Here is a 16321-nt window from a genome sequence, read left to right as displayed (position 1 = left end):
ATTTAAGAGGCATCTGGACAGGTACTTGACTGAGCAAGGCATAGAGGGATATGGAATTAATGCAGGCAGGTGGGATTAGTATAGATAGGTATTATGGTCGGCATGGACGCGGTGAGCCGAAGGGCCTTTTTATTTTTTTTATTTTGAGATACAGCAATGAAACAGGCCCTTCGGCCCACCGAGTCTGTGCCGACCAACAACCACCCATTTATACTAACCCTACAGTAATCCCATATTCCTTATCACCTCCCTACACTAGGAGCAATTTACAACGGCCAATTGACCTATCACCTGCAAGTCTTTGGATGTGGGAGGAAACCGGAGCACCCGGCGAAAACCCACGCAGACACAGGGAGAACTTGCAAACTCCGCACAGGCTGTACCCAGAATCGAACCCGAGTCCCTGGAGCTGTGAGGCTGCGGTGCTAACCACTGCGCCACTGTGCCTGTTTCTATGCTGTACGACTCTATGACTCTAGATGTGATTCCGCGATTGGATAACATTTGCTAAATAAGCTTCAGTGTGCTAAGAATTATGCTGACAACCATTTTAAGGTAGTCAATTGGGCTCACAGGGTGGTGCATTTGCGTGTACTGGAAGCTACATATATTAATACACAGGGCTCTGTTCTTTGCAGACAGAAAGAACATGTACACACATTGTGCCTGTTTCAGCTAAACAAAATAAGTAACTGCCATTTGCTGGTTCATTCCTCAGGGCAATGCCTTGCTTGACCAATCAGAGTCAAGCTGCCTGTTTGAATTTCAAACAAAGCTTGGCAGTTAAGTGTCAGTCACCATAAATTGATGCATTGTCCATGGCAACGCCTCTGCCAATAAAAGTCCACTTGCCAACCAATCAGCACTCTCTTATACAGTATAAATTTGTTGTTTCCCTTACAATGGCATTCTTGCGGATTGTCCTGATGAGTGCAAGATGAACAGCTTCGACAAAATGTCTCTATTTTCAACAATACTCACGTTCTGTACTACCAAATGACTATTTCTTTAAAATATAATGGAAACAATAAAAAACCCTATGAAAACAATTTTCATTTCCCATTTTTCATAACCATTTTCTTCTTTTCAAATCCCACTAGAGTTCCAGAGAAAAGGAGAAAAGAAACGCGGAAAGGGTCTCCAGCTCTACGACACTCCCTACGAGCCTCAGGAAAATGACACTGAGTCAGATGCGGAGAATGCAGCCAGTCAGAAGATTCGGGAGAGCCGGCTGCCTCAAGATGATGAGCGGCCTGCCGACGAGTATGACCAGCCCTGGGAATGGAAAAAGGACCATATCTCGAAGGCTTTTGCAGGTGCTTTTTAAAATCTGATTTGGTGCACATATACTTAACTCTTTCTCACGCTCTACAGGTCACTCAACAATTGATTCTATTGTTCCTTAACCTTTTAGTTCAGAGCAACCTCACAAGAGACTGCACATATATTCCACAGACTGATACCTGTCTTCCATGTATCTGCCTGCCCATGTATCCCACAGACTGATCTGTCTCCCCATCTATCCCACAAAATAAAGACAAAATGAGAAGCTCTTCATCTTCTTTCAAGAGACAGTTTAGTGTTTGTCCCAGAGGAGATGTGAATGATGATGAAGTGCTTAACCTTATTCAGTGTAATCACCCAATGTCTGTACGCACAGTTAAAGTGCTTGCTGATTGTGGCAGTTTCATCTTCACATGACAAAATTACAATTCTTAACATCAGTGATGAGACATGAGGAAAAGAGAACAGTGAAAAATGCATTAACCCGATTACAGTAATTCCTGGTCCTCTCCCAGTTTCTCTCCTCTCCTATTGTCTCCGAGTCATCCTGGGATATAGCTGCACAAACACTAGTAGCCGCTCAATGCTTTGCCAAAGCGACTGTTTTTCATTCATACACCTGGACAGTAATTGTTTGCTTGTGCTCAGTTCAGCCTGATTCTCGTCCTTGTGTGACATCCATGCATGCGCCTTCCAACAAGGATCACCGAATAGCAGCTGGGAGCCCTGGCTTTCTTACCTGTCTGAATCCCTGGGGTACAGAGGCCAGTTGGCCTGTCCTTCCATTACACTAGCTCAGCACAGACTAGGAACTGAACCTGGGTCTTCCTGGCTTATGTAGCTCAGTGACATGACACATGGTGCACTTGCAAACTGAGCTATCGGGGGCGTTTAACTTCTGTTGTTTCTAATCTCTGCTTGCTTCAGTCAAGTGTCAGCTTGGCTCAATTAGTTGTTCTTACATCAGAAGGCTACAGGTTGGAGCTTCACTTCAGTTCTTGAGCACATGATATCTAGCCTGGCCCTTTGTGCCATACTGAGAGAGTGCTACAGTGTCAGAGGTAGCTTCTATCAGACAGATATTAAAACTGAAGTCCTGCCGGTTTGTTCAGGTGCAAGTTGAATGGTGTTGGTAGAGTTGGTGGCCCGGAAGGATGAGATCTGAGCGGCTTCCTGATGTGAACCTGCAGAAAGTAGCCTACGACTTAAATAGTTAACGCTAATGGAAAGATTCTGTACTGAGTGCTGAGCGCTTACTTCAGGGACCTCTAATGTTCAAAGAATTGGGTTGAGGGAAAGGTTCACTGTTTCAATAATGACAAGTAGGGGAGTCATGAAAAAAAACAATGAGGCCTAACTGGCTGGAACTGGCATCTCAATTGAAGATAGATTCTGGGTTGCTCTCTCCAGAGATAAATTGCTTTTCCAAGCAGCTGTGGCCTACCTCTCATGCCTAATGTATTAACCCTTCAGGCGCTCGTATATCATAGGACTGCAGCCAATAGCAAGTCGCTGATTCTCCCATCTGTCAGCTACATTTCAGGAAACTGACGGGAGAACGTGGGCCTTTGAATTTGCTGTTTGGTTGAAAGTGCCTGCTATTGTAACATAAACCCAATGCACGGTCCCCAGCATTTGTATTTGAGTCTCCACATCACACAGAGGAGCCCAGAGATTGGCACCCTTCTTACTTGCTATGAAAGGGACTGGGAATAATTGGATAGCTCTTTCAAAGAGCCAGAAAAAGCATGTTGGGCCAAATGGCCTCTATCTTTCCTGTATTATTCTATGAAAAAGTAATAGAATTAAATTGACTGCTGACAGGTTCAGGAAAACTCTAGACAGTCTGGTATTTGTTTGCAGCTTACACATGATGAGATAGTCACTAATATTACTGTAATAAATCCACTGAAACAGCAGTAGTAGATTAAAACTGAGCTACTAAAATAAACAATAATTAGTTTTACATAAAAATATGCAACCCTTTGCCTAGTGCCATCCTTTCTTAGGTTCACTCTTGTTTCCTACCATTTCTCTGTATTTAATTTCACTTCTAGTGCATCAACATGTTGTTTTAAAGCTTATAAACACTCACCTTTATTCTTTTGCTTTACTGTTTCCAAGGATCGATTTTGGAGGCGGGTGCAAGTTTTTTTAAAAAGGAACTAATTTTGGTTGGAAGCTGCTGATTGACTTAATTATATCATTAGATGGAACCAGGTTAATCTATGATTTGTAAAATTGTGTCCAAACAGAATAGCTTCCATAGGCTAAAAGACAGCTCACCAGGCCTGACAGCGCTGGAATAGTAAACCCAACTGTGGCACCTGCAGAGTTAATAATGAGTGTGGGCTCAGGTTGATGTTCCCTTTAGTACTATTACCAAGCAATAGCTTCAATCCATGGTCTGTTCTGATTTAGTTCATCTCAGTCAAGCAGCTGCATTTTGGAATCTGCATCCCTGGGCTGAGAATTGGGACCAGAATTCCTTGATCGATGCCCAGTTAGCCCCCTGCAGGAAAATGCCCAAGTGTTAAATTGGGCAAGGAAAATGTTGAGATTTGCTGCGAGGGCTCTGTTGGTCGAATAGCTGACTGCCTTTCCCTGTCAGAGTGTACATGTGAAGAATGACTGCTTAGGTCAAGTACTGGAGGGCTGAGAGCACCCGAGAGACATTACCTCAGCAATCAGTGAAGGGGGTTGGGCTGTTGCTATTTTCCTAACACTGGATACAATAATGCATTAAAGCAAAACTTCTCTTAAAAGAAAGAGTTATACCTCTGTATCAGATCTCATGGGAATTATTAAATGAGCTCTTTCATCCAGAGTAATGGAAATCGATGTCAGGTTTAATTTATTTATGAATCTGACCTAGCTGTGACCTGGGGATTTTGAAAAGAACCATCTTATTATTTTAATGCGTCATCGAGATTAAAACAAAATTATTCTAAAAGATTAAGAGTTATCAGGGATCAGAGAATGCTTAGTATAACAGATTAATTGAACTCTCTTTCATGTCGATTGCCACAGCTTGCTTCCTTCTCCCTTGTGGTACAGCTTGGGATGTTGGCTATGGGCTCCTTCTTGTTGTGTGTCTTAGTGTACTAAAGTGGTGACAGGGTTAACAACCTGTCAGACTCCATCTTCAGTTACTTAAGGGCATGAGAAAAATGAGGGAAAAGATGAGGCCCATTTGGCCTATTGAAGCTCATTTCAGTGCCTAAACTTTCCCGTTGCAACTCACCCTCTATCATCCAAACTCTCCTATTGTAGCTTGTTCCTCTGGTAACCAAGTCCTACCATCACAGCTCATCTTCTATTAACCAAATTCTCCCATCGCAACATCCAGCTACATTTGAGAGACACAGGGATGGAATATATGTAGGCCTAATCCTGATCTGCTGCCTTAACTTCGGCAGAACGTTAACAGAAATTGTGGGGAAACAGCAGAGAATATGTTGATTCCACTGATGTTGCAGGGAGAGATCAGGAAAACCTGGTGGAAGTTTTACCAGCCTTCGTTGTCCTGTCTGGTAGATTTTACTAAACATTTGCCATTTTTCAAGTGATGAAGTTCTCACAGATCCAGATTTGTGTTTGTGATTAACTTAAATTCCTGTCCATCCCAGATACCACTGATCATTTTCTGAAGTGCAGTTTCTGTTACTATGTAGGTGTCTTCAATAGACATTTTGTGCACGTGATCAGTTAAATTGTCTCTTTCAGTATGGGCTGAGGGAGGAATTTTGGCCAGGACACCAGGAGAACTTCCTGTTCATTTTCAAATAGTGCCATGGGTCCTTTTATGCCCACTTGAAGAGGCAATCAGGGTTTTGGTTTAATGTGTCATCTGGGGGACAGTAACTCACAACAATGCAGTGGTCCCTTCAGCAATGAACTGCAGTATTGGCCTGGAATATATGCTGAGGTATCGGAGTGGGGCTCAAACCCATAACATCAGACTCAACGGCAAGAGTGTTACCACACCACCAACGTAATTAAGTTTCTATTTCTACAGAGCTCCTTGTGTGGAAAGACGCATTAACAACAACAACTTAGAATCATAGAATGATTACAGAACAGGAGGAGGCCATTCAGTCTGTCGAGCCCGTGCCAACTCTTTGCTAGAGCAAGTAACTCGACCCACTCCCCCGCCCTTTCCCTATAGCCCTCCAGATTTTTTCCCTTCAGCTACTTATCCAATTCCCTTTTGAAATCCATGATCTAATCTGCCTCCACCACACTTTCAGGCAGTGCATTCTAGATCCTAACCACTCACTGTGTAAAAAAAGTTTTTCCTCATGTCACATCTGGTTCTTTTGCCAATCACCTTAAATCTGTGTACTCTAGTTCTTAACTCTTCCAGCAATGGACACACTTTCTCCCTATTTACTCTGACTAGACATCTCATAATTTTGAACACCTCTATCAAATCTCCTAGCAAACCTTCTATTCTCTAAGGAGAACAATCCCAGCTTCTCCAATCTATCCACGTAGCTGAAGTCCCTCATCCCTGGAACCATTCTTGTAAATATATTCTGCCCCCTCTCTATTGCCTTCACATCCTTCCTAAAGTTCCCAGAATTGGACACAGTCAGGAAGAGATAGAGGAGCAGATATGTAGGCAAATCTCTGAGACGCGAGAAAATAATAGGGTAATAATAGTAGGGGATTTCAACTTCCCCTATATTAACTGGGAAAGTCTTAGTGCAAAAGGCTTAAAAGGGGCGGAATTCTTAAAATGCATACAGGAGAGCTTTTTGAGCCAGTATGTAGAAAGTCCTATAAGGGAAGGGGCAGTACTGGACCTAATCCTAGGGAATGAAGCCGGTCAAGTGGTAGAAGTGTCAGGTGGGGGAGCATTTCGGGGATGAAGATTTAAGGTAGTTATGGAAAAGGACAAAGATGGACCAAAAATAAAGGTACTGAATTGGGGGAAGGCCGATTTTCAATATGATAAAACAGGATCTGGCCAAAGTGGACTGGGAGCAGCTACTTGTAGGAAAGTCTACATCACATCAGTGGGAGTTATTCAAAGAGGAAATAGTGAGAGTTCAGAGCCAACATGTTAAGGTGAAGGGCAGGACTAACAGGCCCAGGGAACCCTGGATGTCAAGGGATGTAGAGGATTGGATCAGGAAAAAAAAGGAGGCTTACGGCAGATCCCAAGCGCTGAAAACAGCAGAGGCCCCAGAGGAGTATAGAAAATGTAGGGTGGCACTTAAAAAAGTAATTAGGAGAGCGAAGAGGGGGCATGAAAAAACACTGGCGGGCAAGATAAAGGAAAATTCCAAGGCATTTTATAAGTATATTAAGGGTAAGAGGATAACCAGGGAAAGAGTAGGGCCCATTAGGGACCAACGGAGCAATTTTTGTGTGGAGCCGGAGGATATAGGTGAGGTTTTAAATGATTACATCAGTGTTCACTATGGAGAAGGACGATGTAGGTGTAGAGATCAGGGAGCGGGATTGTGATATACTTGAACATATTAGCATTGAAAGGGAGGAAATATTAGCTGTTTTAGCGGGCTTAAAAGTGGATAAATCCTCAGGCCCAGATGAGATGTATCCCAGGCTGTTATGTGAGGCAAGGGAGGAGACACAAATTTTCAAATCCTCTCTAGCCACAGGAGAGGTACCAGAGGACTGAAGGACAGCGAATGTAGTACCATTGTTCAAGAAGGTTAGTAGGGATAAACCAGGTAATTACAGGCCAGTGAGTCTAACATCAGTGGTTGGGAAAATATTGGAAAAAATTCTGAGGGACAGGATTAATCTCCACTTGGAGAGGCAGGGATTAACCAGGGATAGTCAGCATGGCTTTGTCAGGGTGAGATCGTGTCTATCTAACTTGATTGAATTTTTCGAGGAGGTGGCTAGATGTGTCGATGAGGGTAAAGCAGTAGATGTAGTATACATGGATTTCAGTAAGGCTTTTGATAAGGTCCCGCATGGGAGATTGGTTAAGAAGGTAAGAGCCCATGGGATCCAGGGCAATCTGGCAAATTGGATCCAAAATTGTCTTAGTGGCAGGAGGCAGAGGGTAATGGTCGAGGGCTGTTTTTGCGAGTGGAAGCCTGTAATCAGTGGTGTACCACAGGGATCGGTGCTGGGACCCTTGCTGTTTGTAGTGTACATTAATGATTTAGATGTGAATATAGTAGGTATGATTAGTAAGTTCGCAAATGACATGAAAATTGGTGGTGTTGTAAATAATGAGGAGGAAATCCTTAGATTACAGGGAGATATAGATGGGCTGGTAAGATGGGCGGAGCAGTGGCAAATGGAACTTAATCCTGAAGAGTGTGAGGTAATGCATTTTGGGAGGACTAACAAGGCAAGGGAATATACAATGAATGGTAGGACCCTAGGAAGTACAGAAAGTCAGAAGGACCTTGGTGTACTTGTCCATAGATCACTGAAGGCAGCAGCACAGGTAGATAAGGTGGTTGGGAAGGCATATGGAATACTTGCCTTTATTAGCTGAGGCATAGAATATAAGAGCAGGGAGGTTATGATGGAGCTGTATAAAATGCTAGTTAGGTCACAGCTGGAGTACTGTGTACAGTTCTGGTCACCACACTATAGGAAGGATGTGATTCCACTGGAGAGGGTGCAGAGGTGATTCACCAGGATGATGCCTGGGCTGGAGCATTTCAGCTATGAAGAGAGACTGAAAAGGCTAGGGTTGTTTTCCTTGGAGCAGAGAAGGCTGAGGGGGGGACATGATTGCGGTGTACAAGGTTATGAGGGGCATTGATAGGTTAGATAGAAGAAAACTTTTTCCCTTAGCGGAGGGGGTCAAGAACCAGGGGCATAGATTTAGGGTAAGGGGCAGGAGGTTTAGGAGAGATTTGAGGAAACATTTTTTCACCCAGAGGGTGGTTGTAATCTGGAACGCACTGCCTGAAGGGGTGGTGGAGGCAGGAACCCTCACAACATTTAAGAAGTATTTAGATGAGCACTTGAAACACCATAACATACAGGGCTATGGGCCAGGTGCAGGAATATGGGATTAGAATAGTTGGGTGCTGTATGGCCGGCACAGACACGATAGGCCGAAGGGCCTGTTTCTATGCTGTATGACTCTATGACTCTAATACTTCAGTTGAGGCCAAAGCAGTTTTTTTCTATAAAGGCTCATCATAACATCCTTGCTTTTGTATTCTATGCCTCTATTTATAAAACCCAGGATCCAGTCTGCCTTTTTAACCGCTTTCTCAACCTGTCCTGCCACCTTCAATGATTTGTGCACATCCATTTATATGGCAATTTTATTGTAGATAGACATACCAAGGTGCTGCACAACTGCATAGTTTCATGGAAAACAAAGTTTCACAGGATGGAGAGAAAGAACTGAGCAGAAGGAAGAAAGGAAAAGAAAGATAGGAGCGAAACCAAAAAATATTGTTGAGCAGCATGTTGTTAGGACCTTTTTGAAAGCGGGAGAAAGGGGAGGTAAGGGTCTAGGGATTTAGGGAGAACTTCCAGAGCAAAGAGGCATAAAAAACTGAAAGAGGATCTTCCCCCACCCCTGTACTGCTTTATTTCTAGATTGAAACCTCCTCTAACACTTCATTGTAGCTGTCAAACAGACCACACTCATTCATTTGGCAAATGAGTACCATGTTTGCCATGCTTCTGTACCTTTTCAGGCTGTGTCTAGTTGTTGACAGTGCACAGTGTTGGTGGTGGGGAGGGAGGGGGGTTGGGTCAGGGTGTGCAGGACTAACAGCCTCCTGAGACTCCCAGAGCAAAAAGCAGATTCATAATTCATAGCTCCCTGACATAAATCAGCACACTTGCAGCCTACTGCAGAAAGACAGAAAGGGGCTGGAGGAGAAAAAGGAGAAGGAAAGAATTAAGCATGGCCACAAATGATCTTTTATTCTTTCGATCGCCAGTGTGTTCAAATCAAGACTCATCGCAACATCTCCAACTCCTAATTAACTTATTCCCAAGACTTCAAAACGGTGAGATTCCTCAGCTCGCGCAATCTTCCCTTCCTCCTACAAACTTTTAAAACTCAAGCTTGGTGACATCTCTTTTGTGATTTTCCTCATTGCCTCTCCTACCCTTTTCAGTCATGACTGTGTTCTACATGGTGAGCATTCCCAGTGTTGTTTTGGTTGCTAACTTTTATTGTGGGATAATGCCACCCAACAGTCAAGTGCTTGTTCTGCAGTGGTTTATAAAAAAAATGTTGTCAATGAGTCTGTGTCCTGAATTATTCTTCCCCCATCTCCATCACAACATAAAGATAGAACGGACAGAGGAATAAATTATAAAATGACCCATCCCTACCACCAAGCCGTCACTCCTTCCTCTCCTGACCGTGCTAATTCATCTTGGAATGCGGTTCTACAGGTGTCCAGCAACCATCTTCATGTTAAGCCTAAACAACGAGTGTCAGATGGCTGTTTAACCAAGGGAAGCATCACATCCAAGTCTGAAATGGTCCTTATCAAGGTCCAATCATTACTTTTCCAAGGATCACTCCTCCATTACAGCACCCAAATGTCTCTGGAGTGTCTCTGTAATGTTTGCCATCACTGCCCTACTGGGAAAGCCATTCCAGATATTAATCACTCTGATTGAGGTAATTATGCCTGACGTCAGCCCTGAATTTGCCTTTTTTACCAGTTTCTGGCTATGCCTCCTTGTCCTCATCCTACTTTAACTTTGAATAGTGCTCAGGGTAGTTTTTTTCTTCCTTTCAGAAAGTATAGAGCTGCGATAAATTAAGATGGGCTGAATGGCTTTCTTGATTTGTATTTACTTTCCAGCAGGGGTCACAGAATAATAGCAAAAGCAGGAAATCCTAGGTGACTTTTGCTTCTCTCTATAGGGACACTAACCCAGTTGTAAGGCCCTGTATAAACTGCAGATGAGTGGAGCTAACTCACCACAGATCAGGGACTGATTGTGCAATCTTCCTGCTCTGTTTGTCTGAGTATCACATTATTCAGTGCATGTACTGTCTGAGCCACCAAGGCGTTCTGCAGTGTATTGCTTTTATATAATAGAAAAGGTTTTTTTTTACTTCAATAATCCATTACTGTCATGCTGAGTTAATGCACAATCCATCTGTCACCTGGCCAGTTTATAAGCTAAAGACAAAGCTCGCCTTAGGGCTCAGTGTGTAAATGCACTATCTGGTCTGGTATTGAGCCACACAAGCCAAAAAAGTCACTAATTGTGTTCCCGATCCACAATCAGTTAATTTGTCTTGGCTAAGGGTGACCCTGCAATTGGGCTGAGAAACTCTTATGGGGGTGTACGGAGGGAGAAATGATTATTCTCTATCCCTGTCACAAAGCACGCATGTGCAGATATTGAGTGAGGACAGGACTGGGATCACATGTGATGCCCCATGCAGTTGAATAGGCCATGGACAGTCACTGTCTGGAATGGCAGTGGATAGTGGCTGAGGTAGTAGAGGTGCAAATGGCACCTCTTGATTCATAGGCCAGAAAGGAGGGGGAAAAAACAAAGGATCAAATTGACATTTCACCAATGGTGCTTTTAACATCAATGTCATCAGATAACGGAGAATGAGGCACGAGAGAGGATCTGAAATGGAAGGGTAAGTGCAGCACAGATTGATGACCACTCAATGCCGGGCTCCCTGCAGTGAGATCATCTCCTCGTTAATCATTACTTAAGGCAACGAGGTCCTGGGGAATTAAAGTGTTCTGTTTTGTTCCAAATTACAGATATTTTCAGTCTGAGATCTGACATGGGGGAATGGAACAAAAGCAGCCATAACACTTGAATTTTTCACAGAGAAACCAGACATCCCTATCAACTGATGTGTTCATTACAGCAACAACAGATAGCAGATAAGGACAGAATGGAAGGTTACCGCAACCTGAGCTTTGCCACACAACTGACACTATCTGAACAATGGAATTATAACAGTCCAATCTATGAGAGGACGGCCAGCCAGCAAGATAAATGGGCCTCTCTCCCAGCTGATGTTTCCCAGATAACCTACTTCTGCTTCATGCAGCTCTATCTTCCTTTTGCTCTGTTAGTTTTTATATTCGATCCACATTTCTCTATTTTAAGGCAATGCATCTGTGCTTCCATTGACTTCTAAGTTATCTCACTATCCATACAATATTTTACTCAACTGTCTTTGCTTATTTATTTTCCCAGCAATCTGTGTTCCCTTTGCAGTCATTGAAAACTCTGGACTAAAAATAACATTTCTCTTGCCTTATTCCCTCCAATTTCTTACCCACCTGTGCGGTGCTGGTGTATAGTTCCACCAAGCAACAACCTTTCCATACTTCACCTCATCTGTGTAATTATTCATCCTGCGTGTGCACAAACAGGGAGGCTATTTAGTCATGGGCCTTAACACCACCAAATTTGATAGTTTAAATATATCTCTACTTTCCTGCAGGGGTCACTGGAAAGTAGTCTGGTTAATCCTTCACTGCACCACCCCCACCACACCCCCACCCCCAGCCTGCTTGCCCTTCGCTCTTCTCCCAAGTCTAGTGAAGCTGAGGCTAATTATCGTCCTGACTACTTCAATTACTCTAGGCTAACTCCGATTGATCTCGGGATCGATCTCCAGGATTGTCCTGGAATTTCCAGGAATGAAAGATTAATCTGCAGGACCCTGCTGTGAGTAGCCCAGGGGAAAAGTAATTGGGACATTAAAAAAAAGTAGGTTTTAAAATTTTTTATTTGAATCCCTTTTTTTATTAGATGTATAAATATCAGACATGGGGGAGAAAAGGATGTTTAACTGACATCATCCAATTGTGTAATGAAGATTATACTTACTTTCTGATTGGTGGGGGAAGGTGGTGCGTTGCATGCATGGACATATTTTGGGTAACTGATGGCAGGTATGTGGGGGCAGGGCGATTGGAGGCAGGAGGTCACGTGATGATACCTCCAGGGATGTGTCCTATCAGAGTTGGCAACCCTATAGCAGGAGGGTTGCGGCAATTGGCTGCAGTGCCCCTGAGCTGGGAAAGAGAAAAAACAGCCAGGGATCCCACTCCCGACCATTGTGCAGTGATACCTGCCAGAAGGGTGTGTTGATGGAGAGCACTGGACTCGCATGTGATGCACACAGCAATCGACCAGCCAGTTGGCATTTGCAGTTTTAAGCACAAACACGATGGGCAGCATACAGTAGAACTGTACCCCCTGTACCCCAACAAGATTCCCCATATAGAGGGGATGGGGGGGGGGGGGGGTGTGTGGAATTCCCTCAGAATTTCTTCTGCTCCACTTCCCTCACCCCCTGTATGTTCCAACACATGTAAATGAGGATTCCACAGAGGTTATGCTGGAAGAGGGCAAGATGCTGCAACAAATTCGCCCCCAAAGGGCTTGTTGATGACTGCAGAATGCATTTATCAAAATAAGAGTGTTAGGGCTTAAGGAATTTCAAACAGTGCCAGTATGGTTCAGTGGGTAGTACTCTCGATTCTTAGTGAGGTCAACTCAGGCCTGAGTGCATAATCTAGGCTGACACTCCAATGCAGTGCTGAGGGAGTGCTGCTCTGTTGGAGGTGCAGTCTTTTGGATGAGATGTTGGTCTAGATACAACCACCCTTTCCCTGTTAATATTAAGGTTCTTTTGGTATATTACAAAGAATAGCAGAGCATTCTCTCAGCATCCTGGCCAACATTCCACCTCCAATTAACACTGCCAAAAACAAATGAACTGGCCATTCATTTGATGGCTGTGAGATGTTGCTTGTTTGCCTAATAGGAACAGTCAGCGCACTTTGAAATGTGTGTGTGTAGGATGTGAAAATCTTTGAGACCTTTCAATTTGATGAGGTGCTATATAAATATAAATGTTACTGTTGATTTTATGAGCCCTCTCTTTGTTATATGAAGTACCTGACATCCATGGAGACCAGCCTTTGAATAATGGGTCTGCTCTTTGTGAATGTTGCAGAAATACAGACCTGTGGAAGATTGGTTTATAACCTCTGAAATCATTGCAAAGCGACACTTGCCCTCGTTGGTTCATTGTAGAATCACAGCCTGGTGAAGGACTGCATTAGTTTCTCAGATTCATGTACACAATAAGGATTTGGGTGATCTTTTGAAATTGAGTGTCATTTTGAAACAAGTGTGCGCTATTTAGATGTGGCTTTACCACAATAATAATGAATAGGAAATAGGCCATTGTGATTTGGTACAATGGGTGTGTGGGGGACATTGGAATTTTATACAGTGGGAGTAATGGCTGAGCAGCTTAATCTACAGAGGGGTTTTATCCATTGGGATTCTATGCAGTGGGAGTGAGGAGGATGGGTATGGCCCACTGTAGTGGGAGTGAATGGGAAATCATACTTTTTCTAATTTTCTGTAAGCTCAATGAAACAGGTTTTGCATGGTCGAAGGTGATGGATTTTTGCAGCAGCCTCATGTTCAGGATTTTCGAGCTTTACTCAAAGCTAAATTGAATAAACGAGAAGAATTAATAATGAAAAGTTTCCAGGAGCTCAGGCTTATGAGTGTTCACCACAAAACCAGATGTTGGGGGAAGTCAAACCCGATGCTGCCTCAACCCAACCGCTGGCGCTAAGAATGAATTTGGACAATTTCTCGCTGGGTGACAGATGAAGCAGAGGCTGAGGAGAGCTGTGTGCATTTGCACCCCTTTAAAAACAGAAGGGGAGAAGTTCACTTAGCCTCTGCCTCAGGTTCCAAATCACAAGTGGCTTTTGTGCCAACAGATTCTTCGCAAATTGGCTCCTTTGTGTTTACTTTGCAAAGGAAGTGCTGAGAACAGCAGTTTTGATTGGAAAAAGGTTGTACTCATGCCAAATTGTGAACTTAATGGGCAACTTGTCAGTTCCCCTCCCCTCCTCTCCTGAATAAAATGTCTCAGTGCAGCAATGACACTTCATCTGTCGTCCCAGTGGGGAGCTGAACAAACTCGTTCCTGACATCAGCAGGTGGGCTGATATGACAGGCAGGGCCTGGGATTTGATCTGCCAAACATCTGGTTTAAGGCAGGTATCGTACGGTCTGCTGTATTGGCCATTTTAATTAGTTTCATCAGTTTAGCTCACGCAGGCCTAAAGAAATGGCATAATGGCTCTCTGCAGTAAATGTACAAGGCACAAATAATGTCTATCAGTGGGGGAAAAAAATAGTTGACCCTTGACGAAATTGGTAATTCTTAAAAGGATAACGGTAACAGAGAGGGCAGAAGCTGTTGTCTGTGTCTTGCCTGTGATTTATTATTAATTTGACATGGTTTTGCACTTTGCTGGACTGAATTATTTATGAACTGTGTGTCTCTGCTGTCTGACAGAATTACCTGCTTCCATTCCGAAGGAGCAAAGCCTAGTTAGAGAGTTTCCCTGTTGAAGGATTGTGAATTAGCTTTGGAAAATGAGATTTCTTCTCCAGCCTCGTCTTTGCCATCTGGGATTTATGAATATAACCTCCCATTTTTTTTCCATTAAGCATCCTCCCATCCACCGATACCCTCCCATCTCCCACTTATACAAGGCATTGGTAAGACCACATCTGGAGTACTGTGTACAGTATTGGTCTCCTTATTTAAGGAAGGATGTAAATGCTTTGGAAGCAGTTCAGAGAAGGTTTACTAGTCTAATACCTGGAATGGCCGAGCTGTCTTATGAAGAAAGATTGGACAGGCTGGGCTTGTATCTGCTGGAGTTTAGAAGAGTAAGAGGCGACTTGATTGAAACATATAAGATCCTGAGTGGTCTTGACATGGTGGATGTGGAAAGGATGTTTCCTCTTGTGGGAGAATCTACACCTAGGGGTCATTGTTTAAAAATAAGGGGTCGCCCATTTAAGACAGAGATGAGGAGAAATGTTTTCTCTCAGAGGGTTGTGAATCTTTGGAACAGTCTTCCTCAAAAGGGAGTGGAAGCAGAGTCTTTGAAAATTTTTAAGGCAGAGGTAGATAGATTCTTGATAAGCAAGGAGGTGAACGGTTATTGGGGGTAGGTGGGAATGTGGAATTGAGGTTACAATCAGATCAGCCATGATCTTATTGAATGGCAGAGCAGGCTTGAGGGGCCGAGTGGCCTACTCCTGCTCCTAATTTACATGTTCATATGTTCGTACTTGTCTTTCCTGACTCTCACTAGTTCAATGGACACCAGCAGCCCCTTGGTACCTCACTCACCTGTCCATTCATCACATGTGTGCCTGGACACTTATTGTTGGCAGGCCAGGTGCCCATGGTGGTGGGGTATTGACCCTCTTCTTTCCCAACATAGAATTGCCTTGAATTTACAGCCCAGAAACAGGCCATTCAGCCGTCCAAACTAGACATGCTGGTGTTCATGTTCCACGTGTGCCTTCTCCCAACCTAGTTCATCTCACCCTATCAGTATAACCTTCTGATCCTTTCTCCCTCACAGATTTATCTAGATTCTGCTTAAAGGCACCCATGCTATTCGCCTCAACTATTCCATGTGGTAGCGAGTTCCATATTCTCACCACTCTCTAGATAAAATTCTCCTGAATTCTTTATTGGATTTATTATCGATTTATCTTATATTTATCGCCTAGTTTTGGACTCCTCATGCACATTTTGCAGCAGGAATCACAGGATACTGGCTAAGAGCAGGAGCTCTCGCTAATATAATCTCTTCCTCCTTCCTGCCCAGGGCCTTGAGGCTAATTGTGGGACCTCAACCACTAACTGGACATCAAACCTGACCCATCGGTTTGTATAGTTCAGGCCTTCAGGCACTGAATTTAAACCTGAGATCCTGTGGGAAGCTCTATTCCTTTTTGCTTCTCAGTGTCTCAGGTCAGTTCCAGTAAAGCTGCCACTAAAATGATCACACACTCCCTATGATTGATTGGACAAGTCTCAAGTGTTATGTCTCTTTTTTTTTGTAAAAATATTGCCGTGGAAACCTTTCTGTGCTGGACCCAGCTCCATTCACATTTCCACTGACTGCAGTGAGGACCAACCTCAAACTGGACCACCCTTAACCACGTGAGGGCCCAGCGACTTTATCATCAGCCCAGGATAGCCGCTGAAGTGCATAGGGCC

The 16321-nt window shown here is 43.7% G+C and overlaps 1 protein-coding gene across 2 annotated transcripts in view; it reads left to right on the top strand.

Moving 5' to 3' along the window:
• Positions 1–16321, top strand: part of LOC137351758 (SH2 domain-containing adapter protein F-like) — a 262888-nt gene that overhangs the window by 141113 nt on the left and 105454 nt on the right. For both annotated transcript variants that reach the window (XM_068016564.1, XM_068016563.1), the window contains exon 4: positions 1101–1316. In XM_068016564.1, the coding sequence (XP_067872665.1) occupies positions 1101–1316 (216 nt within the window). The remainder of the gene's footprint in view (positions 1–1100; positions 1317–16321) is intronic.

The sequence above is a fragment of the Heterodontus francisci genome, chromosome 36 (assembly GCF_036365525.1).
Source record: "Heterodontus francisci isolate sHetFra1 chromosome 36, sHetFra1.hap1, whole genome shotgun sequence".
NCBI classification, from domain to species: domain Eukaryota; kingdom Metazoa; phylum Chordata; class Chondrichthyes; order Heterodontiformes; family Heterodontidae; genus Heterodontus; species Heterodontus francisci.
This window is presented reverse-complemented; position numbering and strand designations above follow the sequence as displayed.